Genomic DNA, 26312 nt, shown 5'->3' on the forward strand with positions numbered 1-26312 from the left:
TACAATAGACAAACTATGGAAGCAGCTCAAGCGTCCATCCCTAGATGAATGAATATTCCATATAAAAAAGAATGAAATCCTGCCATTTGTGACAACATGGATGAACCTAGAGGGTATTATGCTAAGTGAAATAAGTCAAACGGAGGAAGATAAATACCATATGTTTTCACTCATTTGGGGAATCTAAAAAGCAAAATTAACAACAACAACAAAAAGGACTCTTTTTTTTTTTTTTTAAATAGGCTCCAGGCCCAGTGAGGAGCCCAACACGGGGCTTGAACTCACGACCCTGAGATCAAGACATGAGCTAAGATCAAGAGTTGAACACTTAATTGACTGAGCTACCCAGATGCCCCCCAAAAACAGACTCTTAACTATAGAGAATAAACTGGTGGTTGCCAGGGAGGAGGTAGATGGGGGAAGAGGTGAAATAGATGATGGGGATTAAGAGGTATAAAACAAACAAGCAGATATCTCTAATCAAGTCAGCATCACACTTGATAGTGAAACATGAAAATCTTTCCCGTTAAAATTTGGTTGTCCATAATCACCTTTATCATTTAACTTTGGTCTGGGAATACTAGCCAATAAAACATACATAAATAGGATATAAGTAAAAATTTATGACAAGACCATACTCTTATTTCATGTCCTTCCACCACATTGTTTTCCCTTGAAGTTGACACTAACCAGGATCGCTTAGTCCATTTCAAACCTCAACAGTTTTTCTAGCTTTCTTTCCTTCCCCTTGATTCAGCATTTGACTGACAGGAGTTATGATCAGAATCATGTCTTATATACTTTGTATTCCTAATACTAGGTAGTAGTCAGGTAGCAGGTCCTCAGTGAATATTTTCAGATTAAGAATCCAAAATGTGATATTAAAAATTAAATTAAGAAATATATGTTAACAAAATATACCATTGAAGTGTAAATCAGTAATTTTATCTTCTTTAAGTTTGTTCAGAACCTAGTGCTTTGTGACTACACAGTAAGTATTTGACTCATCAATTTTTGTGATGAGATCAAAATAGCATATCCTGGAATACTCAATATTTAATTGGAATTTGGTTAAATCATAATCATTTTTATATGTAAGACCCTCAGCTAAAAATTCCTCTGCATATTCTAAAATATTCCCAAAATTTGATAAGACTTAATGCAATCAAAGTGAGGCTAGAGGAACCTGAAAAATCACGTTAGTACTCAACTATGCTTTCACTTTGTAACTGTCACTCTCACTTTTAACTTGCCACACAGCTATTGACCTGAGAACAGAATATACACTTGCCCTGTCACTCACTCCTATTGTTTCTAAATTGAGCTGAAACTTGTATACAGTAGGTTAACCAAAAGATTCGTTTTCTAAGTTGATGTACTTCAATTAATTGGTCCTTCTCCACAGGAGATTTGCAGTGTAGCCCATGCACCCCTGACGACACTCCAAGAACTAAGTGACAATAAATACTAAGTTAAGTCCTGCAACTGATCTGAGATCCCTTGACCAAAGTCAAATATGAAAAAAAAGACAAAATATCAAGTTTAATGTTTACCTCTGTTCCCGAGTGTTGATCCCTAATAACATCCATCTGTCTCTTAAAAAGTTCTAATACAGCCTTGTAGACCAGTTCATACTGTTCCTGAAGAGCATCACAAACCGAAACAAATGAAAACAAACAAGAAACTTGGTGAACCACAGAACCAGAGTTTAGGAGTGTGAACATCAGTCAAATCCTAGTATAGCCGACCTGAAAAGACCATCGACAGTAATTTAATCGTAGTGCCTAAGGGCGCTACGCAAAATTAGCGTAGCCCATTTAGGACTGCAAAGCACTTCAAGGCTACTAGAAACAGCTAAATATTTGATCTTCTACCTCTAAATATACAAGGGCCTTCCAGCATGTTTTATGTTTTGATCCCACTTACCCTTCCCTCCACCATCAACCCTCCAATTCCATTTTCCTGGCTCACATTTTAAACATTCTATCTGATCCTGGATGCATTTTTTGGTCAGGCACCTTCATCTTTTCTGGAAAAATGGAGATAGATTGTGGTCGATGGGTAGATAGATAGCTTCAATATGTATTCTTCACTTGACCCTGACAATTGATCTCTAAAGTAGGTAGGCTATTATCCCTGTTTACATTTTGTGCAAGGTCGTTCAGCAGTGATTTCCAGACTTGGATTCGAACCTGAATCTCCCCTTAGTTTAGTGCGCCTAGATCAAGCCGCTGAAATGCTCTCCTAGCACAGACACCCAAGAAAAGCTGACCACCCAAGAGAGTCTGGAAATTTATGCTTGTAAAAGGATTTCACTGTCTAGAAATGACACCATCACCATTACAAGGTCCTGGGGCGGGGCGGGGCGGAGGGGAGGGAGGAGGGGGGTTTTGCCACCGGACCTGCTCTAGCACTTGATTTTGGATCTACTTTTCATCTGAAAGAGCCTCAGCGGGGTTTCCCCGGCACTTCACACAATCCTATACAAATAAAGCACAACTTTTGCCAATTATAATTTTAGCAGAACACTACAGAGTCCGTATCACCCAACACATCTGTTGGTACACTCTTCCATTTTTTTAAGAAGAGAGAAAAGTCAGACAGGAAGCGCTCAGCCGGTTACAGTGCTATTTCCTGGTGAGAATGGTGTCAGAAAAAGCAGCGACAACTGGGAAGGGATTTGTTCAGCTAGTTGTTGATAATGTTGATGAATTTGTGAAGGCTAACCGGAAATCGCTTCCTCTGTCTTCCGACCTTTGCAAGGAGGCCAGAAATGGACTTTCTCCGAAGTGGGGTAGGGTTTTATTGATTGATTCAGTGTTACAATGTGATATTAGAAAACTAGGTTGCATACTTCCTGGGGTCTTTAGCCTGCTTTTAAGTCTGGTGGCACTAAACCAGCCAGTGCCTTTATATCACAGAAACTTTTTCCCTCAGGTTGAATATAGAAAACACCTACAGTCGACGCATGAAAAAAAAAATTTTTTTTTCCACTAGCTATTAGTGGAAAACCTGTGTGGGCCAAACAGAAGGCTTATATTACAATAGCTCTTCATTTTTTTCCCCTCAATTCACAAATGCCCAATGAAAATACCTAAACTTCCACTGGTGGTTGTTTTACCTCCAAGTCTATGTGCAAGTTCATTTGTAAGTGCTTTAAACACTTCAGGGTCTTGCCATTTAAGCAGGAGAAAGTAGTTCTAACAAATTATGTGGAAGTGTCTGTTACTTATGTCAATCAATGCTTAGTGAATGAATGAATGCAGCAAAGTTAAACTCCATCTTAGAGATGGAGACCATTTTTTTTTAGAAATGTGGGTAAAATTATTGGTATGGAAATCTGGGTGAAATTGATATTGTAGACAGTGAGAGATATGTGCTGGGAAAGTTTCACCTAGGCGGTGGAACTTGAGCGGGAGAGGAGAGGACAAAACAGGGGAAGAGCACCCCTAACGGAGTGAACGAGGGTGAGCACTTTGGGGTGGATGAAAATATTGTCATACATATGTAACCGTATATATAGTATGATTCTAATTATGGTTTTTTAAAGTATGCATACAATAAGGATCAGGAGAGACTACAGAACAATAGTAATCGTGGCTACCTCTAGGTGATAGGAGTATGGTTGCTTTTATTTTTATTTTTCATCAAGTCAAAAAATGAGTATACAGACTGCATTCTCCAGATTCTGTTACCACTTCCTGAAGTTGAAATGACAAATCTCTGATTTTTCTCCGGTTTCAGAAGTGAATTACTGCTCTAAAACTTCCAGTTAACCTGACCCAACTATTTCTCTGTAATAAATCAAACAGCTTGTGGAATTTCTTCAACATCCTTTATAAGAAATATTATATTAGTTTCTTAATATTTTCTGCACAGACAGTAAAATACAAGGAATGAGGGGAAAAAAAATACAAGGAATGAGAGGAATTTGACCCAAGGCAAGGGATACAGGCAAAAAATTGATCTATTCAGAGTTCAACGAAATGCCAATGGGCTAGTGAACCTAAGAGTCAATCGGTGTTACAGCTAGGCAGTCAGCTGTTTTGGGTTGTCTTACTATGGAACAGAGAGATGTAGCAAGACTCAGACACATGTTATGATCCATTCACCATAGTTGCATACCTGAGTTTGAACAAATGAAGGCCTTTGTGTTCGCATTTCCTGGATCAAACTAAAAACACTGAAGTTCTCAGGAAGTATCTATCAAATAAAAGGAAAAAAAAAATCTTACTCCTTTGTTCCTTAGCTTTGTTAATAAATTATTTCTCCTAGTCTTGTCACTCCCATGATATCTGCTCTCTTAACAGAAGATAATATCCGAAAAAGAATGCATTTTTAAAATGAATGAGATTTCTCATCACTTGCATCGTGATTTAGAGCCTGGTATTTTCCCCAGAAAAGATTGAAGAAACTCTTGAGAATGATTTCACATGGGGTCATCAAATGTTTGAAGTTAAAACCTATAATGAGGCAGAAGGCTCGAGTAGATGAGCAAGTATGAGAATTTGATGAAATAAAAGAAGTTGGCAGATATATTTCAAACTTCCCACTTCCTACTAGACTATAAAAAATGACTTAGAGATCGGAACACAAGGTTTGATTGTGGTAAATTGAGTCCAGCCACTAAAGTAGTTTGGATAAAGGAAGGGTAACTGTGGAATTTAGGGCAGTGATTCTCAAACTACAGCATGCATCAGAAGCACCTGGAGAGCTTGCTGCCCGCCCTCTCCTCCTTCCACCTCCAGAGTTTCTGCTTCAGTCCATCCAAGGCAGGGCCCAAGGTTTTGCATTTCTAACAAGTTCTCAGGTGATGCCAATGCTGCTTGTTTGGGAACCACACTTTGAGAACCACCCACCTAGGGCCTAATTTATTCATCTGACAAAGCGGGGTCTACAGTGAACACTCTAGAAAAGATGAGTCATGGAGATAGATGTTTGGAAGAACCAAACAATTCCTAAGTCTGAAAGTAACAGGGTAAGCAGACAGGAAGTGCCTGAGGAGAAAAACTTACCCATCTTTTAGCAACATCCAGGTATAATCAATAGCACAGATAACACCAGTCCTTCCACAGCCAGCACTGAAATGAAAGATCATAGGAGCACATATAGTTGCAGAGGGTGGATCATCGACGGTAGCTGGGAAATATCACCAGCAGATTGAGGAAGAAGGAACCTAGAGGCAATGAAACGTTCCAACCCCTCCCCCCCCATTTCCTAGAGCAGGTTTGTCAGTTGCCACATGCCCCACACCAAACCTCAGGACAGATCCTAGGTGACTTCTCTAAGCAGAGAGTCTCTAGAGCTGCACTGTTTCCAAGTAACTTGTCAGAAAATACGAATTTTATTGCTTTAATTCAATTATTTAATATTAATTAAATGCTTGAATTTATTATAGTTTGTTTTTGCTATGGACCTTGCTCTTTCAATCACTCTCATTTCTTTTTTTTATAAAGATTTTATTTATTTATTTGAGAGAATGAGAGAGAGAGAGAGAGCACATGAGAGGGGGGAGGGTCAGAGGGAGAAGCAGACTCCCCGCTGATGAGGGAGCCCGACGTGGGACTCGATCCCGAGACTCCAGGATCATGACCTGAGCCAAAGGCAGTCGCTCAACCAACTGAGCCACCCAGGCGCCCACAATCACTCTCATTTCTAAGCTTTGTTCTTTCTAATCAACTGAAAAAGCGAAACTAGGGCCAGGAGCCTACATCCTATTTGCTTCTACCGCTTTAAATTCCAACAGAGTCTGTCTTCCTTCGGGTACGGCCGGAGTCCTGGCCAGACTGTGATACTTGGTTTGTTTGGGGTGGAAGGTACATAGAACAGCATTATACCTGCAGTGAATGCATATGGGAACACTGTCGTCCTCTTGGTAAGAACGCACATCCCAGATGAGCTCAAGAATAGGGTCTATGGATGAAGGCACATCATGGTCTGGCCAATTCTTGTAATGAAACTGGTAGATAGTTCGAGTTTCCTATAAAAGAAAAAATAGCCAGAATGAAAGGAGAGGTCAGTGTTAGGACCCCACCTCATTCTACCACAAGATTACTCTGACTTCCTAAGTAGCATCTCTGTCCTGTTGGCAATTTATGCTGCTTTTTTCTCTATAGGCCTCTGGGGACCACATGCCATCTGAGAACACTGACTATTGGTCTGTCCCTCTTTGCCCCACTCACAAGAGGTGGTAGATATTAAGATAGTCCAAACCAGAGCTTCCCAACTGGTGTGCTTCACCGGTTCAAGTGGGTCACAGGCATGCTGATCATTAAACCCCTTTGCCGTAGAGAGACGGGCAATGCGAGCTCTCAAGTTGGTTCTCAGCCTCTATTCACTGCACAGCCTCTATCATCCTACAAACATTATCATTTTATAGGTGCGCCATGGTGTGTAATAGATTGGGAAGTAGGGATTATACCAAAGGTCTCTTTTGCATGTGAAGATTTATCCAGAACATCAAAAGGCCCCACCGCTCCCCATTGTCTTGTGCCCAGCCCAAGTCACATACATATGTATTTGCCTCTGTGGGCTCTTGAGTTTACCACTCGGGTTTATACTTACACTATTGAACTTGGCTTTAGAGTCCTGATTATGTAATCAGATTTTCTATTTTCAGCTTCCTAAGAAGTAAATTCAAATATTAGTTATTTCCAAAACTAATGTTCAAAAACTAGTCTCTATAAAGTAGAACCTGGAACATCTGTTCAGCCCATAACGGAAGCAGGCATCATACTCACACAGGATATGGAGAAAGGGCCAACTTGCCGCGGTAAGCTCTCCTCGCTCAGTCCAGTAACGCTCACACTTTTTCTGTTGCACAAAGCAGAATGTCATGACTCCCCTCCAGATACTCTAGTCTATTCTGGGTAGCAAAACCCACTTCCTCATTCAGAAGCAAATTTAGCTCTGTGTCCTTCACCTTAGGTTAGGACGATCTAACCCCAGGGGCTTCAACCCAACATCGTGGTCTGGAATCTCCAAGGACGGGAAAAACACTAAAGGATATGTAAATTACAGACTTCCTAGAAGTCTGAAGAAGTAGAAATGGGGATCTGACATTTTCAGTACAGTAGTCCCCCCTTATCCACAGCTTTGCTTTCCATGTTACCCATGGTCAACCGCAGTCTTTCAGTTGCCTATAGTCCAGGATGTATTGTTGGAAGGTCAGTAGTAGCCTAACCCTACATCACAACACCTACGTCATTGCCCTCACTTCATCACATCATGTGACATCTGATCTTCTCACATCATCATCAGAAGAAGGGTGAGTATAGTACAATAAGATATTTTGAGAAAAAGAGATCACATTCACATAACATATAGTATATTGTTATAATTGTTCTATTTAGTATTGTCGTTAACTCCATACTGTGTCTAATTCACAAATTACACTTTACCATAGGTATGTGTGCATAGAAAAAAACAGTGTATATAGAGTTTGGAACTATCCACACTGTCAGGTATCCACTGGCGTCTTGGAGTCTATCCCACACGAATAAGGGGGGACTACTGTATTTCAAGAGGATTAACAGAAATCATGTCTACTAAAGCAAAGCTGCACAAGCTAGTGATAGCTTGTTTTTGTAGGTTGTTTGTTAAAGATTTTATTTATTTGAGAGAGAGTACAACAGGGGGCGGGGAGGGCATAGGGAGAGGGACAAGCAGACTCCCCGCTGAGCAGGAGCCCGAGACTGGACTGCACAGGGGCTCCATCCCAGGACCCTGAGATCATGACCTGAGCCGAAAGCAGATGCTTAATCATCTGAGCCACGCAGGCGCCCCTGAAAGCTTGGTTTTAACTGGAATATGAGTGTCTCATAACAGTAAGTAAGAAGAGTACTATTCAATAGAAACGTAATGTGAGCTACCCAGAAGTTTTTAAGTTTACTAATAGCCCCATTCAAAAATGAAAAAAAAAAAAGAGATTGATTTTAATAATACATCTTAGCCCAGTATATAAAAAAACCACATGTAATCAATATAAAACAGATATTCTATATTTGACATTTCTTATCTCGGTCTTCAAAACCCAGGGTGTGTTTTATATTTACAGCACACCTCAATACCCTAAAATTGCCATTGGAAACATTTTTATTTCCATTTAGAGTTCATCAAATATATAGTTGAGAAGATTCATGTACCCAAGTTGTTCAAAACACAAAGTTTTCCAAACACTGAATTGGAAAACCAAGTTTTTAAATTTAAACTCACAAAATAAAATGAAATAAAATTGAGTTCCCTGAAACTAGCCATGTTTCAAGAGCCCATAGCCACATGTGACTAGTGGATGTCATGTTGGACCAGCATGGGGTTAGAAGTGCTTACTGCCAGCTAAAGATGCCCAATAATAAAAATGGGGAAAATGAATCGTTACTTTAAAAACATATCTTATCTTTACTTTAAAATAGAGAGTCTACTGAAAAAGTGGACAAAAGGAGTTCTTAGGGGTAAAAAAAGCCTTGAGAGTAAATCATTTAGCATTCCCAAACTGACAGCTAGCAAGCTGAGAATAATTTTTAAGTAGGCACACTTAAGGAAAGTTCTGTGACCAAGTCTCCCCCTTCTCTTTATCTTTAGGTCCACTGGAAGGCGACTCACCTTCCCCATCTCAAACTCCATGCATGCCATAACAATGATCTGAGGGGATGAAATAGATAGAGCATTGATGTAGTTAGAAAGAGCAGTTAATACATGGGTCCCAGAGTCATTGTTTTTTTTTTTTTCCTTCTGTTTTGTTTGTTCTTTAACCCCCAAAAGAAATCTTTTGGTAAGTGATAAAATGTTGCTCCTACCCTTCTTTCTGTCCTTACTTCCCTTTACTCTATTCAAATCAGTAAATTCTTGTTAACAAATGAACCTGTCAAGATATGAACTTTCATTTCCTTGAATAAGGGTGACATTGTGATTTTGGCAAAAATTTGCCTGAACACTGAAATTCTAGCGACTGACCCCAAAGGGCACCAATTTTAATGCAGAGGAAACCTCAGTCACATATGCTGACACCCTCCCCGACAGCTACAGAATAGAGTAACAAAAGCGACTCTGCCCTTACCAGGACACTGTATTCCCAGATCATCCTCCAGAAGTCCAGGAGAGTTGTAGACAAGGGTCCCTGGGTGGCAATGTAACCCTTGGGTCCATAAACTCCCTAAAGGGGAACAGAAGTTATATGGGATGACGACAGATAATATCGTCTTCTCCTGGTCTAGTATCCCCTCCACCTTTTTTTTTTAGGTACCTAGAGAAATATGGTCTAGTATCCCAACCCCTTTGTTTAGGCACCTAGAGAAGTATAGAATACAGGGTGTACCTTAATGAAGTTGGCATTGATGTAACTGGAATCTTCATCCGAGGTGATCAGGGACAGCTCTACTCGGCTATGATCATCTGTAATACAGGAGACAGACACAATATAACTAAAAGGGCTTGGTCAGAGGGTTTACTGTAAGTCAGGACCTAGCACTGTGAACAGTGGATACTCACAAGTGTTTGCTAAGTGAGTGAGTGAGTGAATGTTCTTTCGCGGTTGTAAGCAGTACAAACTCACTTGTCAAAGCATTGTTCCAGGATTAGGATCAGCAGGCAATGGGTAAAAAGAGATAGGAACGATTGAACCGGGGAAAAGGTGAGGTACAAGTTTACAGGGAGAAATGAAACTTACAGGGCAAGATATCCTTATATCTGTTTTTCTTGATATTCGTGGGCATCTCAGCCACAGTTGTGGGATAGGTTTTGTCTGCCTTGTACTTGGTGGATTGTCTTTTCAGCTTCTGTAATAAAATTCCAAGAATTAAATCCTCCTAGGGCACAAATCTCTAGACAGCTTTCCTCCTTTTCTGCCCAAACAGTCCACTTTTGCAATTTGTAGCATCTTCTAGAACTACCTCCAATTCAGGACAGAGCCCCAGAGCATAAGGTCAGCAGACCTCAGGTTTGGAGAAGTGAAAAGATCACACTGAACAGCAGCTGAGCCACAAATAGCTAAAACCTAGAGGTGAAACTAGTGAATATTTTAAAAGCCAATGTCTTTTTGAAAACAAACTATGTGCTCCACACAAACATCAGATACTAAAAGTGTACCTTCTTTATAGCTGCTACAGGGCTATTTTATGTAAAAATGGAGCTTAGGCCAAATAAAATCTCTCTACATCTAGCAAAATTTCAAAAATTTCAGTCCCGATAGCAGTCTTTGTTTTTTTTTTATATGACTCAAACTGCAAGCCCACCCCTCAACCAAACAATATCTAAATAGTGTCATATTCTGTTGGTAGAATAAGATCTGGACCAGGCTAGGACTAGCATAATATGGTTCAACAAGATCCTTCAAGGTAATGAAGTAACTCCTTGAAATTACTCCCATTTTCCAATATTCTACTATAGACCAGACTTTCAGATCAGAGAAGATCATAGTCCCTCTGTAGCTCCTTAGGAATCAACCTAGTCCCAGACTTTGTTTAACTCCCTTATCATTAAAAGAAACTGCTTTTGGGCGCCTGGGTGGCTCAGTCGTTAGGCGTCGGCCTTCGGCTCAGGCCATGATCTCAGGTCCTGGGATCGAGCCCCGCATCGGGCTCCCCGCTCGGCAGGAACCCTGCTTCTCCCTCTCCCACTCCCCCTGCTTGTGTTCCCTCTCTCCCTGTGTCTCTCTCTGTCAAATAAATAAATAAAATCTTTTTTTAAAAAAATAAAGAAACTGCTTTTAATAGAGCTGAACTTGTGAAGCCTTACTCAATCTGAGAAAGAAAAGGGGGAAACATCTGTGATCGCTGATACATATTTGTTGGATTGAACTACAGAAAATAGTTTATATGATCTACCCACTATTTAATGGTGGATGGATCACGTGAAGAGCATTAACTACTTCCTATAGGTCCGATCCCTCAGGATCTACTCAGTCTTCATTCTCTTTAACTTCCTTTTCGAAATCTCCTCCTCCCTCGGCCCTTACTAGTCCACATCATCTTGGTTCTCCTCCTCCTTCTCTGCCTTCTCATCCCCACGTCTACTCTTCCTCACTGGCTCTCTGTCCATTTCTGCCTTCCGGTTGTGAGTTCTCCAAAGTTCCAAAGTTAAGTCCTCAACTCTCTGTTCTTCTCTCGCTCTATACCTTCACTCCAGGATACCATATACTCTTAGAGAAGGCATACCAGTGGGAGGGTTTGAAATTTATTTAGCTGATTCAAATTCAATTATAGTTCCAACCCCGATGGGAGAACTCTCAAATTTCTATATAGAGATTTGATTACTAAGTTTCAGACCTGAATTCCTGACCATATCTTAGACCTTACCACTTCCACATCTTATTAGAGCCTCCAACTTGGCACATTTCAAACTAAAATGCTTGAACCGGTCCAGTTGCTTCTTAACTCACCTGCACACTTTTCTGTCTTTCCTTATCCAAATTCATTAAGGGACAATTATGCCAAATTAATCTTACTAAAATGTTGCTTTCTTTATCTCTCGCATGCCCAAAACAACTTCAGTGAATCCCCCTTGCTACTGGGAAAGAGCCCAGACTCCTTAGCCAAGTACTTGAGATTCTCCCCAGTGGGATCGCAAGTTAATTTTCCCATATTCCCCACAGTCCTATAATTGTAAGGTGCCTTAAGATTAACTTCCCAGGAGACATAATGTGTGATCCATAAATGTTTAATAAATGCAGGGAATGGGAATAAACAAATGACTTCAGATACTTAAAATTCTTTTTATAAATTTTTTTAAGATTTTTTTTTTTTTTTGTAATTTTTAAGTAATCTCTACACTCAGCGTGGGGCTCAAACTCACAACCCTGAGACCAAGAGTCACATGTTCCAATGACTGAGCCAGGCAGGTGCCCCAGGTCCCTAAAATTCTTAACCCGGGCCTAGGTTGTAGTTCTGCGGGATCATACCTCTCTGATTACATGCATTTCCCTGCAGTGACCTCATTGTCTACACACATCCTTGTTTAGCCAATTTAACAGGCTTGCTTTCAGTCTACGTGAATGCTTAACTAGAAAAATATATTTAAGGGTATTAGAAAAAAATGTATTTAAGGTTGTCTAATAAAACAAGAAATACTTTTTTTTTTTAAAAGGTTTGACTTCTAGTTTCTTCTAAGATTATACAAATTGAGGGGCACCTGGACGGCTCAGTTAGTTAAATATCCAACTCTTGATTTCGGCTCTGGTCATGAGCTCAGAGTCATGAGATCAACCCTGCTTAAGATTCTCTCTGTCCCTCCCCCTTTACCCCTCTCTGCTCCTCGCACATGCAGGCACCCTCTCTCTCTCTCTCTCTCTCAAAAAAAAATGATACAAATTGATGTCACTATCAATTATGTATAATATAATTTCTTTAAAACTATGGCTTTCCTTTCCTTTTCATAAATGTATATTGGTACTGCTTGTGCATTTCTGAACCTAAATTATGGTCTATTTTGTTCCATGGGGTAAAATAATAAAGAGAAGTAAGGAAATAGAGAAAGAACTTTCCTCGAGTGACTGGCAACAAGAAAAAATAAAAAAGAAGGGGGGTGTCATTTATTGTTGCTTAGTTGCTATACTTCATACAGTGTTTTCACATAATTAGGATGTGTGTCTATCTGTAGGAGTTTACTTAAGGACACTTATAACTATGTCATTTAAAAAAATGGGTGAGGGGAAGGGAGAGCCTAAAACCAAGGTATGATGACACACAGAGAGATTAAAAAAAGGTAGAGAATAGTCGTAGAGAATAGAAATCTGCTCCAATAAATCATCCAAATCCATCCTTAGATTTCAAGATCAGCTCTGGATAACGTGATGAAAAGTTGGGGTCATGAGATGTTTGTTAGCTGGGAGTTCATAACACAAAGAATTCCAAATATCTAGAAGCTAATTAAATTGATACTTTCCAAATAATACATAATCACTAAATTATTATACCACCTCAGAATATAGGAATGTAAGCCTTTTCCACCTGAGGATGACAAATGGGACAGCCGACCAGTGCCTGCTTAGTTGCTGGACCACAAATACCAGCATGTGTTGTTCTAATGACCATTTTTCTGTTTCTAGAGGTAGATCAGACACAGGCGACCTATTACAAAGCAGGTATACAGTCATTTCTTAAATTCTGGTTTCTTACCATGGTTTGAATTCCTGTGGATTTTCAGGATTAGATTTAGGGGGAGAGATGCTGAACTGATAACAATACAGTATGTTTTCACAACAAGATGGATGCCAGTGGGCTAGTTTGGGAATTTAACTAAGGACGTGCCACAGGCACCTGGGAGACTATAAAAGATTTCCACTCAAGTTACACTGATTTTTTGGCTCTCTCTGCTCTTACGCATCTTTGGAATGATCACTTTTAGGTTGCCATTCATTCCAGGGCTGCTGAAAATATGTCAAGTCCTAGAGCTGTTCCTCTTAGAAATCTCCAGAACCGAGCCTGGTGCATACTCTTTGTTACACTGTTTCTACTTGTTTTGCTTTGCTTACTTGTGGAATGCTTTCTAGGGAGAATGCTAGAGGCAAAAAGCCCTTTTTGTAAGATATGCCTCTATTAATTTGGTAAAATGTCACAGAGAGAGAGAGAGAGAGAGAGAGAGAGAGAGAGAGAGAGAGAGAGAGAGTGTGTGTGTGTGTGTGTGTGTGTGTGTGTGTGTGTGTGTGTGTGTGTGTGTACACGCATGCGCACGTGCGCTTGTAAACTTGTGCCTGTTCAGCCACCTTGACTGCCCCCTTCAACAATAGGACAGGCTGGCTTTTCCTCCCCTACTCGTTCCTCCTGGAGTCCTCCTGCTGAATGACACAGGGAGATGGACTTTTAGCAAAACATCACATAGGAAATGCCTATGGAATTGTTCCTCTGGAAAGTGTGAAAGGTTTTTGTTTTTCTCGTTTTGTTTTTAGATATCTTACTTGAGCTCAGATCACTGTTAAGGCCTTTTTTTTATTCCCCTTCTCTCCCTACCAGACCCGCAGCCTCCAACACCCCAAGAGTAAACAAAACAGAGCCGAATTAGGACAGAAGAACGGATATACCTCACCAGAAAAGAAGGAGCTTTGAGAGTAGACAGCAAAAGTGCATAAAAGAGAAAGCACAGCCATGGGAGTGAGTTGGGGTTGAGGGAGACAGGATAGATGAAAGGGGGGAGGTACTCCTCCACCCAGCACAAGATGCGGGGCCGTGCGTTCACTAGAGGCGGCCCGGGCGAGAGAAATCGGGCAAAGTTGCTGAGGGGCCAGCATCCCGTCCTGGGCCCTGATCAGTTGGAACGTATGACAAACCAGATTCAGTGTATGCTTGATAAGCTAATAGTACATGCATTTGGTTTATGGTCTGTACTACCCTTTAACTTTCAAGACAGGAAAACTGAAGTTCTGGCCATAAGAATAGAAATCAGGACAGAGTCATTAGCCTGTTCTTTTCATTGACTAGTAAGCTCATTAGTAATAAATGGATTAAGGTCACTCCCAAAAGAGGACAGGAAGAAAAAGAAAGCCCAAGACCATAATATCTTTGCCTTGGAGAACTACATCATTATGCAGAAGACCTAGCCTAAGTTACATTTTGGAGTGGGAGAAAGCAAATATGGCGCCCCCGTGCTAGATGAGAGAGGGAGATCAGGTTGGCCAATTCCAGAGCCTCTCAAGGTAGTTCTTCAATGCTTACAACTATAAGTCAGTATGATCTACTCCAAACCTTCAGTCTAGCTCCAACTAGCCAGCCAAACATATGAGGACTGGGTTGCAATCCACTAGTCAGTCAGGTTAAGTGAGTAGGTGGGTAAGCAATAGCCAAAGTGGGGTGAGTAAACCAAGAAGTTCAACTTTTTAGATACTTACAACATGAGGCTATAACAAGACATGTTTGTTTTTTTAATCCTGTGAATAACTGAAAATATGGGACTGGACAGTCCCTAGTGAGAGGCTGGGAATGGAGTTGAGAGGAATTCGCTTTAGAAGTGATGCAATATATTTATTCTGGTGGCAGTAGCAAAAAAATTTCACCTTCGTGTGCACAAAAGTCAAGAAATGTTGATAAGTCTGTTCAACTGATAGGCTGTTTTGCATAAATGAGTCATTTCAATTGCACAGATGTTTGTGCACTGGTTATACCGGAGGCACTGTGTTCCTGACTTCCCTATTAGTATTGTTACTGTAAAAAAATACAGAACTAGGATACGTCTAGATCTTCTCTGTGGAACTAAAATATACCTTGCCTTCTCTGGTCCTGTCTATGATAAATCTCCAGAAGTTGCTACGCTACCAGTCTGACTTCTAGTGTATTATAAACCAACGTTACCGTGGCCTTCAGGACAGGGTATATTCTTTCTATTAGGGCTCATTGAATCCTCCATATGTAATAAATATATCTTTGTATTTGATAAACACAGCATTTACTTTTTCTACAAAAATACCTCATCCCCAAGAAACAGAAAAATCACCCCCCCCGTTTCTCTTTTTGCTTTTTCTTGTTTAGATGGAATCAAGCAACACAAGAGGAAAATTTTAAATATAAATTTCTTAAATAAAAAAGTTATGCATATTCACTGAAGAAATTTTAGAATACTGAGAAGCAAAACAAAATTATTAAAGTTACCTATAATCCCACATTACCCAGAGTTAATCATTCTTAATATTTTATATTACATTCCAATCCTTTATCTATGTGTGTAATAAAGATGGGATCACACTCTATATAGGGATTTGCGACTTGCTCTTTTTACTTACAAATTTGCGTTCTACATTTTTAGTGATGGTAGAGTATTTCATTGTATGGGGTGCGACATAAATTACTTAGCCTATTCCTTCATATTATTGCACATTTAAGGTGCTTCAATCTTCCTAAACGATAGTTCTAAACAATATCACTATATGCAGACATCTTTCATTATTTTCTTTAGATAAAACCTATGCAGACATCTTTCATTATTTTCTTTAGATAAATTCTTAGGAGTGGCCAAAGAATTTGCCCACTGTAAAGGCTTTTGATCCATATTATCATATAAATATATCAGAAATGGTATACAAATTTTGCCTCTAGAAAGCAATGTATGAAACTGCATATTTCTGAACTCTGACCAACATTAGATTGTAATGTTTTAAGTAACAGGGCCATCTGAAAGGTTAAATGTTGTTGGTGGTATTTTTGTTATTTGTACTTCTATTTGCAATTTCTTCACTCCAAAACGTTTTTTAGGAGGAAGATACACCATAATCAAATTACCCTATCGACATGAAGCCGTGTTCACATTTCCATATTCCCATCCAGTCTTTGTACAAATACATACAGACATCCAATGAGCTCATATGTGTATATTTAGCACAATTTTTTTTTTTAAAGATTTTATTCATTTATTTGACACGGAGAGAGACACAACGAGAGAGGGAACACAAGCAGGGGGAGTGGGAGAGGAAGAAGCAGGCTTCCCGCGGAGCAGGGAGCCCAATGCGGGGCTCGATACCAGGACCCTGAGACCATGACCTGAGCCGAAGACAGACGTTTAAAGACTGAGCCACCCAGGCGCCCCTATTTAGCACAATTCTTGACATTTGCTAAGCTTTCACTTTTTATACACAATTCATACTTTTACACATGCTTTCTTTTTTTTTTTTAAGATTTTATTTGTTTATTTCACAGAGAGAGAAAGCACAAGCAGGGGGAGCGGCAGGCAGAGGGAGAAGCAGGCTCCCCGCTGAGCTGGGAGCCCAATGCAGGCCTCAATCCCAGGACCCTGGGAACATGACCTGAGCTGAAGGCAGACGCTTAACCGACTGAACCACCCAGGCACCCCTTACACATGTTTTCTAAATGAAGATGCTTCATACTGCCTCCAATGTAGAAAAGTATATCAAAGGAGTTTTAAACAAAATCGACCAGCATGTGATATACATAACCAAGTCTCGACCCATATTTCATACAATAGCTGAAATGTACATGTCATAAAACCACAATCAGGTGCAGTAATTGGCCAAAGGGAATACCTATTCCTCTGCAAATTGTGATCTATCTGATCAAGAATGCACTGATGGAAGCAGATGGTCCTCATTAAGCCTAGAAGATAAGACATCCAAGCACTGTCACTGTGTCCCCAGGGCTGGCCAGGAAATAGTAGTGGTCCCCAGCTTGAGGGTTCAGACCAGGAGGTGGAGACCATACCATCACAGGTGAGGCCACCAAAATCACTATGCTCATCAGGCAACTTTCTGATTATAGTTGGCTTCTCATACAAGTTTTTCTCCAAACCATAGAACATGCTGTCGGTCAATGCAAGCTTCTACTCTGACAGTGATTTTCCTCCCTGAAAAATTAATAAATTGGCATTCTTGTTTCTGGTGAATTTCTTATGTGTTTGCCTAGTCCTGATCAACTCTGGGCATACTGACAAAATTGAATTTTTAGACTAGCAAAACTAAAGCTAAGACACTGGACTGTGGTGATCCAAAATAGTTAATACAATCCTAGGTGACTACGCGACCTTGCTCAGTGCCCTCTGTGATCACAACTCTACAGTAATTGCATATATTCAACCCTGATGGAATTCTTAAACATGATTAGAAAAAAATCAAGACCTGCCTACATATAACAAAACGGATGGATTTTATAAATATAATGTAGAGTGAAAGAAAGAAGACATTAAACACGTACACACACACACACACAAATACATAACATGATTGCATTACATAGAGTTCCAAAACAGGTAAAATTAATCTCTACTGTTCAGTGATATATATATATGTATATATATATACACACATATATATATAGGTCTTAAAGCTATGCAGAAAAACAAAACAATTCACAGAGAAAGGCAAATATCATATGATTTCATTTGCATGGGGAATCTTAAAAGACAAAACAACATGAAAAAAGAAATAGACTCATAAATATTAAAAAAACAAAAACAAAAACAACTAGTGGTTGCCAGAGGGGAGGGGGTGGGGGGATGGGCAAAATAGGTGAAGGGGATAAAAAATAAATAAAAATCGTAACCATTTCAGGGCAGCATTTACCTCTAATCTGGTGGGGGTTGGGGGCAGCTGTGATCCAGAAGGACACCCAAGGGATTTCCAAGGTGTAGGCAATGTTCTATTTCTCGATCTGAGCGGTGTGTGTATGGGTGCCTGCTTTATCACTTGTTGTTAAATTGCATATGTGTGTTTATTTTATTTTTAAAAAGATTTTATTTATTTGAGATAGAGCATGAGCATGAGCTGGGGGAGGGGCAGAGGGAGAGGAAGAAGCAGGCTTCCCCCTGAGCGGGGAGCCTGATGTGACCTGAGCCGAAGGCAGACACCCAACAATTGAGCCACCCGGGTGCCCCATGTGTATTTTATTTATTTCTTTATTTCTTTGTTTCTTTATTTGTAGTCTCCAGGTGCAGAGTGGAGCCCAGACTGGGGCTTGAACTCACCACCTTGAGATCAAGACCTGAGCTGAGATTGAGTCAAATGCTTAACAGACTGAGCCACCCAGGCGCCCCTCATATGTGTGTTTAAAGCACTTTTCTGTGTGTATGTTATATTCTACCATTTTTTTTTAAGTTTAAAATGTTCAGACCAACGTATAAATTGGGGGCAATAGAGTCAGGGATCCTAAGGAGGGCTAAGAGCACAGGCTTAACAGATGGCTCTCTTTCAAATCCAAGTTCCACCACTTAATGAACTGCATGACCTCAGCGAGTTGTCCCTCAGTGTCTACGATTTGCCAAACGTGCTAGTGGCTACGAAGATAAGCAGAACTAAACGTGAGCCTTGTCTTTGCGGAGCTTCCAACTGGTGGGAGAGCAGACATTAACCAAATAATCACACAGAGATGTAAAACTGGAACTGTGGTAAATGCTGTGGAAACCTTAATAAGGCTGGGGGCAAAAAAGAGACGTAAAAAGAAATGCCAGCCGGTGCTAATGAGAACGTATAATAGGAGATTTGATGTATTTCGGGAGGTCAAGGAAGGCTTCTCTGAGAAAATGACCACCAAATTGAGATCTGAATTACGAAGTGTTAACTAGGTAAAGAGGAGTACGAGGGAATATTCAAAGAAAGGGAGGGGCGCCTGGGTGGCTCAGTCATTAAGCATCTGCCTTCTGCTCAGGTCATGGTCCCAGGGTCCTGGGATCGAGCCCCGCATCGGGCTCCTGCTCAGCAGGAAGCCTGCTTCTCCCTCTCCCACTCCCCCTGCTTGTGTTCCCTCTCTCGCTGTCGTCTCTCTCTGTCGGATAAATAAAACCTTAAAAAAAAGAAAGAAAGAAAGGGAACAACATGTGCGCACAGGCCGTGTGACAGAAGCAGCGTGACAAGGACAAGAAACTCAACCTGCTGTGGGAAGCTGGAGAAGCCCTTGAGGGCTGGTCCATGCAGGACTTTGTTAGCCATTGTAAGGTATTCTTTGGGAAGTAAATGAGGCTCTGTGTGTGAAGCACTTGAGCATAGAGTCTGGAACACAGTTCCATGGATTAGTTATTGTTGAAAGTAGACGAACAGAAAATTTAAAATGAGAAAATGCAGGTAGAAAATAACCATGGAGTATAGAGTTGTGGAATCTCTGTTGTACACCTAAAACTAATGTAACACTGTGCACCAGTTATACTTTGATTTAAAAAAAAGAATCAGGAAAATTTTTGAGGCTCTAAAATCAAATAAACAAAATTAACATAACAAAGTACTATTTTACACTAAATGGCAGCGGGGGTGGGGTGGGGGGAGCATGTTATGATGCAGTGCAGAGGTTAAGGGGGCTCAATCCCAGGAGCCCAGGATCATGACCTGAGCCCAAGGCAGACGCTTAACGACTGAGCCACCCAGGTGCCCCAAGGTTAAGGGCTTTTAATCAGACCAGTTTCAAATCCTGGCCTTGCCATTTCATGCGTTAAATGAAGATAATGCTTTCCTCTTGGGGTTGTAGTGATTAAGATCATATACGGTAGACCACTTATTGCCTAACATATGGTAAGCAGTCAAAAAGATTTATTTATTTTCTTGTATATATAGTTATTAAGAGTTAGCAAGGTGGTAGAGAAGGTGATAAATTCAGATTTTGCAAGTTGGAAAAGCTCTTTGAAAGACACATTTGGCAATACTTAGCCAATTAGATGCTAAGACTCTTGAACCCGATAATGATACTTTTGGGGATCTAGCCCCAGGATATAATTCAAAAGAAGAGGAAAACCATGTGGACAAGCACGTTTATTGCATGCTCTTAATAATCGTGAAAAATTGGGAATAATCTAAACGTCCAAGAAAAGAAAAAATCAAATTACTTGGGGGTCTACCACACGTCAGAAATTTTATGTATTTATTTCATTTTCCTCACAGCAATTCTGCAATGTGAATATTTATTTATTCCCACTTTTTAATGACTTTGTTCAAGGTCACAGAGCTAATGATAGGCAGAACCTAAATTCAAACTCAGGCTTATGACACCAAAGTTGTTGTAAATATAGGTGGTAAAGCAAGACTACTTGAACTTAAATCTCTGTTCCACGCTTACAAGCTCTCCGACCGTGAGCAAGTCAATGAAGCCGTCTCAGTTTCCTCATCTATAAAATGTATAGTACCTTCTTCAATGGATTAAATGACTTGATACATAAAAGTGTTTAGAACGGTTTCTATAAGAAATATGAATGTATTAGTTATTATTATGAGTACTATTCTTTCATTATACAATGCTGCATCAAAGGCCATAAATACAGACTTTAATTAACAAGATAATTTTGGTATAATGTTAAGTGAAAATATGAGAATACAAAATCGTTATCTACGCTGTCATTATAACAATGTAAAAGGCAGTATATAAATGGACAAGAACTAGAATTTCCACACCAAAAAGACTGTATTTGTTGGGATATTGGTACTGTGGTGAATTTATTTTCTTTTAACTTGCAATAATATTGTTTTATAAGAATAACAACAATATGGGGCGCCTGGATGGCTCTGTCAATTAAGCGTCTGACTCTTGATTTTGGCTCAGGTCATGATTTCAGGGTCATGAGATTGGGCCCCGAGTCAGGCTCTGTGCTGGGAGGGTAGTCTGCTTGAGATTCTCTCTCTCTCCTTCTCTCTCTGCCCCATTCCCCCTGTACTCTTACTCTCTCTCTCTTAAAAAGAAAGAAAGAAACTCTACTAACTGGGGACTTAACGCTCAGGCTAGGCCCTTTGTGGAACTTGGTGTTACTGGCTGAAGCAAGACACTACTGCATAAGGATTCAATTCACAGGCTCTGAAATGACAGATCCAGGTTAAACTTCATGCCTGTGGCTGAACACTGGCGTGAGCTTAGACCAATTACTTAACTTCTGAGAGCCTCAGTTTTCTCATCTGTAAGTCACAAATCATAACTACCTCATGGGTTTTTTTTTTTTTAATGAGTAATACATAAGATAATGAATATGCACCCCACCAAGACTATCACAATTCAATATTTACTAGCGTAATTAGCTGTTTAATGTCTCCCTCACTATGACATTCTCTGATCTTAGGAGATAAGCTCCATCAAAGCATTGCAATTGCATACTGCAGCATCTAGCACAATGCTTTGCACATAGTAAGCGCTCAGTAAACACGTGAATGAATGCATGAAAAGCTTATGGTCGTGGCAGTTTCCACTACACTAAGAGCCACGTTTAGTAGAACTAAACTTCCACTAGTTTTGTGGCAGTTTCTGCTACAGAAAGGTGATTGAATTTAGTGTTGGCACAGGAAAAGTCCTACGCTGCATGGTATTGGCTTTAGCTGGCATAGCAGGGCCATGTGCTCTGTGCACAGATACACAGCCAAGGGGTTGGGGGTGGGGACTGATATCCAAGCCTCTGACCTGGCGGGGGGCAGGGTACACAGATTGCCTCCCTGGAACCAGAGATGACTTTCTATAATTCCCACAAAGGCACCACCATTTAGGCTAGCAGTGGCTTCGTGTCACAGAATTAGTCCTCCAACCTCAAAAACATCAAATCCTGGGAGAATACATTAAAGGGCTTAAGGTGGGATGGGAGACAGGACCATATGGAAAGCCCTTCAAGTTAGTGGCAGTATTGGCCTTGTCCAAGCAAGCAACCTAGCCCTGTTCACCACGACCCAACTCCCCCAAAATGAATGTCTCTGGTATCTCAGCTGAACCTTTAGGTGGGGCTGAGGACAAGACTCTGTTTTTCCACTGGAGGACATGAGTCAGTGAACAGTGAGGTTCCACTTAATCACCACCCAAAAACAAGGTCCTTAAAACCAAGAGGAGCTAGAAAAGCAAGGAAGTGATTAATATAAAAGTCAGGATAGTGATTATTCCTTGGGCAGGGCAGGGCAGGACACAGTGGGGGTGGGGATGGGAGTGGGGGTGAGGGACCTGCTGGAGAAGCGATTATAGAGGTCTTCTGGAGGCCGAGAATGTTCTAGTCCTTGACCTCGGCGGTGGTGGCTTTATAATTATACATGTTGTCTGTAATTTTCTAACTATGTATTATACTTCACAATTTTAAGCAGCTGAAAAAACTGTTTTTAAACAGGGGAAACTGACCAGGTTTGTATTATTAGTATTGAAGGGAAAATTGACTGAAGGTGGGGCAAGGCTAGAGGCAGGGAAAACAGGAGGTGAAGTGACCGCCATAATTTGGTGGGAGATTATAATGACTGAGGTAAGAAAAGTACAATATTAAGGATGTAGTCTATATTATTTTTAAAAATGCAACCAAAATAAGACAGAGGTTGGCACTAGCCCCTCAGGTCACTTTTTGCCTCTATGTGTTGGGTGACTCAGGAGTTATAGCCCAGGGGCAGGCACGTGTCTAAACAGACACATAAGCCAGGACTTTCCCCTTGCCTCCCTCCCTGGTAGCTCTACTCAGAGGGACTCCCTGCCTGGCCAGGGGGGATGAGAGCACATTTTTCACCATTCCACAGTAGTATCCAAGTTGGGTTGACATAGGGGCTTCTGTGGCAACATATAGTCATAACATCTAATCACTCAAAGACTTTACAGAGTGTTTTCACATCTACTATCTGGTACCAGAATGTTAGGTCCATGAGCACAGAGGTGTTATCTTGTTCATGGCTGTATCCTCAGGGCCCGGAACTAAACTTAGTACGCAGGAGGTGCTCAATAAATATTACTGAATGAATGAGCACATTTAATTACTACTGATATTTGATCATCACAACAACCCGTGAGGATTGGTAGGCCGTGAATTATCATCCCCATTTTGGAAGTTAGTAAACAAAGACTTGGGGAAATCAAGGAACATGTCAAAGAGTTGACAGTTCGGTTGACAAGAGAATCATGATTTGATTTCAGGTTTTCTGCTTCAGCTCTCTTGTTTTTCCCACTTCTTTGCAGCTGAAAAACCAAGGTTTCAAGTTTTTATAGCCCTGAAACCCTGCTGGAAGTGTTCCAAAACACACACTAGGTACTATCAGATATCCCATGTCCTCTGATGTGCTAGGTTATAGATGAACGAGGCCTACCCAGCTGCTGACACATCAGTCACCACAGTCCCCTTAGAGGAGATCACCCCCACTCCCACTGCTTGAGGACAGAAGTTCCAATCCTGAAGAAAACTGATCTGGATGATCAGATCTAGTCGGCCCTAGGCTCTATGCCCCTCACTTGTCTCTACTCTCCGTCCCAGCCATTCCACCTCTCCAAGCAAAAGAAGCTTAAGGAAACCCTATTATTGCAAAAACACATGTTCTCATTTTTCTTCTTAAGAAAATACATAAGAAAAGGAAAAGAAGAGATAAAGAAAAATGGCAGCAGGTCGTTTTGGCGCTCAAGAGCCCTTGTCATCCAAGTGGAATTCCATGCGGAGGCTAACACATAATGTCCCATGAAAAGTTAATCTTAGTTTCTTTCCTCTTAATATTAATTAAACGTAGTCATTTGAAGCCTAAACCACAACTCAGATACCTAGGAACTCCAGATGTTCAATTAATGTGGGTATTTATACACCTGGAATCAGGCAGGCCTTCCATGGGAATCCCAGTCAAACTCCAAGAACTAGCAAACACAATATTTAAAACAGTATTTTGGAGAGAATACTTAAAACACACAAGCCACTCAGAAAAGTTGAACTTTTAGGTTGCCTTTCTCCCTTCTTCCCCTGCACGGTCTGATATTCACTTTTTATCCCAAGAGCAATTTGGTCTAGGAGAGTGGACCATCCTCGTCAGTTAAACAGTCTGTGTAACTCCCCTGAGAGTGTCACACGTAGGACTCACCAGAAATTCATTGGCAAACTCCTCTTTGTTAGTTTTCTTGTTTTGGGCCTCCTCCAGGAACTTGTGCAGAATTTCCCTTTGGTCCATGCTGCAGGACAAGAGAAACCGTCTACCAGCGGGTTACAGGAGGGCATGTCAAATGTATGTCATGGCCAAGATACCACCAAGAAGCCGCTGCTGTCGCTGGAGCAGAGCATGCTGAAGGCTGTGGTTAACTGACTTCATCACAAGCCCTAGAGGAAATTAGTACGCAACCAGCCTCTGTGGTCACACAACAAAGCCATCATCACTTCAGGGCCCTAGTGCCTTCCTTTTCAAGGAAGGAACCTGGTTACAACTCAAGTTGTAACAAACAAGAGGCTAACCAGAGCATCATACATGGTCTGCTTAGCTCCGAGACTGTTCCACTCCATCATCTTTAAGCAAGATTCACCTTTTTTTCTGGTTCCCTAGGGAAAAGGCAGAATGCCAGGTCTCATGGATGGGGTCTGCCTCTCCCCATTGCCTCAGTGAACACAAAGGCCCTGTTGACACCTTCTCAGCCAAGTTCAGTTAGAGTCAGAGAGGGGGGCTCCAAACTTCACTGTTTGGGGTTAAGACATCTATCTGCCTGTACTATTCTCCCCAAAAGTGTCTTGTCCATGTGATCGGTGGCAAATTTCTGTTCATCAGAGAAGGCATTTTTATTCAGAAGTTTTAAGTCTGCCATATAGACCTCAAACTCTCCTTCGGATGAAGCAAAGTCAGCTGCTTCTGACAGTCTGTGTCTCTCCCAGGGCTGGGGAAGTGCCGACCTCGGTTAAGGGAAGTGTTGTCGATTTCAGGACTGAGTATTGGTCTATATGGGATCCAGGAGCACAGTGGCCCCCATGAGGAGCACCTGACCAGGAAGCTGGCACAACGTCCCCTGTATGCAATACTAGTTAACTATAAGGAACAGAAAAAGAGTAACATCAACCACCTTGCTGGCAACAGCATAACTTTCAGGGAGCAAAGCATGAACCGTGTCTAGAGAAGACATTTCTACTCTCCCAACTGGTGCCTTGGAAAAAGCCATTGCTTCAGGAAGCCATGCTGTGCATGTGGCATTTTGGCCCTGTTTGACAGGCCGGCTGTTCTAGAAAAAGCTTCCACATCTCAGCTTGAATAAATCCTCTCCTCAGTGGGTACAAACCTACTTAAGACTGTCTCATCCAGAGTGAGTGCAGCCCCAAGGCAGCATATCATCTCTGCTTGAGGACAGAAATTCCATAAATAATTGTTAACAAAATTAGTCTGAAATAATCCTGAAGAAAACTGGGAAATGTGCCATTAGAGCTTCCTCTATTTAAGATATTAGCAATCCTTTCTGTTTTGCATTATTCAAAGTCCCTTTAGGAAATCATGACTCCAAACACTATGAAGCTGCCTCCACTCTATTGAACCTCACAACAGGAAAGGAATGGTCTTTGAGGGATTCTGCTTATAGGCAGGTGAAGCCAACAAAGAATTTCAATCCCGAGCCACACAATAAATTAAAATGAAGCAGAGTTCTTCAACAATATTTGTTGAGAATGGGATAGGATTTCTCCAATTAACCCCATCTAGCATTAAAGGGGAATTTTTTTGTTGCGCTAATGCAATGTTTAATTTGGCTATTTTAAGGCATATAAAATATGGGGGGAAGCCTTTAAAAGCACAAAATCTAAAGTTCACAATAGCTCAAACCCTGTAAAAGTATGTACAAGGTTAGATGAAGACTAAGTGATGCAGAAAAGGATCAGTTGTGTAAGTGCTGGGATCGAGGGTGCTTTTTAAAAGTCTTATGCCCTTTTTTTAAGTTAGAAAAAAAGACATAAAGATCCATCAATTTGTTAAACAAATGTATTGAGTACCAACTAAATGCTAAGCACTATGTTAGGGCTGGGGATGCAGTAGCGAACAAGCCAGAATATAGTGAAAAGAACCCTTAACCAGTTAATAAAGCATCTCAAGACTAAGACATAGATGTAATTACTAATTAAAATAAAAACATTCCAAACTAACTTGCTCGTTTGCAGAGTAGCAAAGCGTAAACCGAAAAGGAAAATGATTTTCTGTATTTTAACAAGAGAGAGAGTTTCATAAACTCCATGTCCCCTTAGAATGTAAT

General features: G+C 40.8%; 1 protein-coding gene across 1 annotated transcript in view; it reads right to left on the reverse strand.

The window, feature by feature from the left end:
• Positions 1-24385, reverse strand: part of PTPN22 (protein tyrosine phosphatase non-receptor type 22) — a 60825-nt gene extending 36440 nt beyond the window's left edge. Inside the window, 13 exon segments of the mRNA XM_035727171.1 lie at positions 1554-1640; positions 4126-4204; positions 5016-5081; positions 5838-5980; positions 6565-6578; positions 6581-6623; positions 6741-6767; positions 6769-6813; positions 8602-8640; positions 9056-9151; positions 9314-9390; positions 9665-9773; positions 24182-24385. Of these exon segments, the coding sequence (XP_035583064.1) occupies positions 1554-1640; positions 4126-4204; positions 5016-5081; positions 5838-5980; positions 6565-6578; positions 6581-6623; positions 6741-6767; positions 6769-6813; positions 8602-8640; positions 9056-9151; positions 9314-9390; positions 9665-9773; positions 24182-24268 (912 nt within the window). The 5' untranslated portion in view covers positions 24269-24385.
• Positions 24386-26312: the final 1927 nt, after the last annotated feature.

The sequence above is a fragment of the Zalophus californianus genome, chromosome 4 (assembly GCF_009762305.2).
Source record: "Zalophus californianus isolate mZalCal1 chromosome 4, mZalCal1.pri.v2, whole genome shotgun sequence".
Taxonomy (NCBI): domain Eukaryota; kingdom Metazoa; phylum Chordata; class Mammalia; order Carnivora; family Otariidae; genus Zalophus; species Zalophus californianus.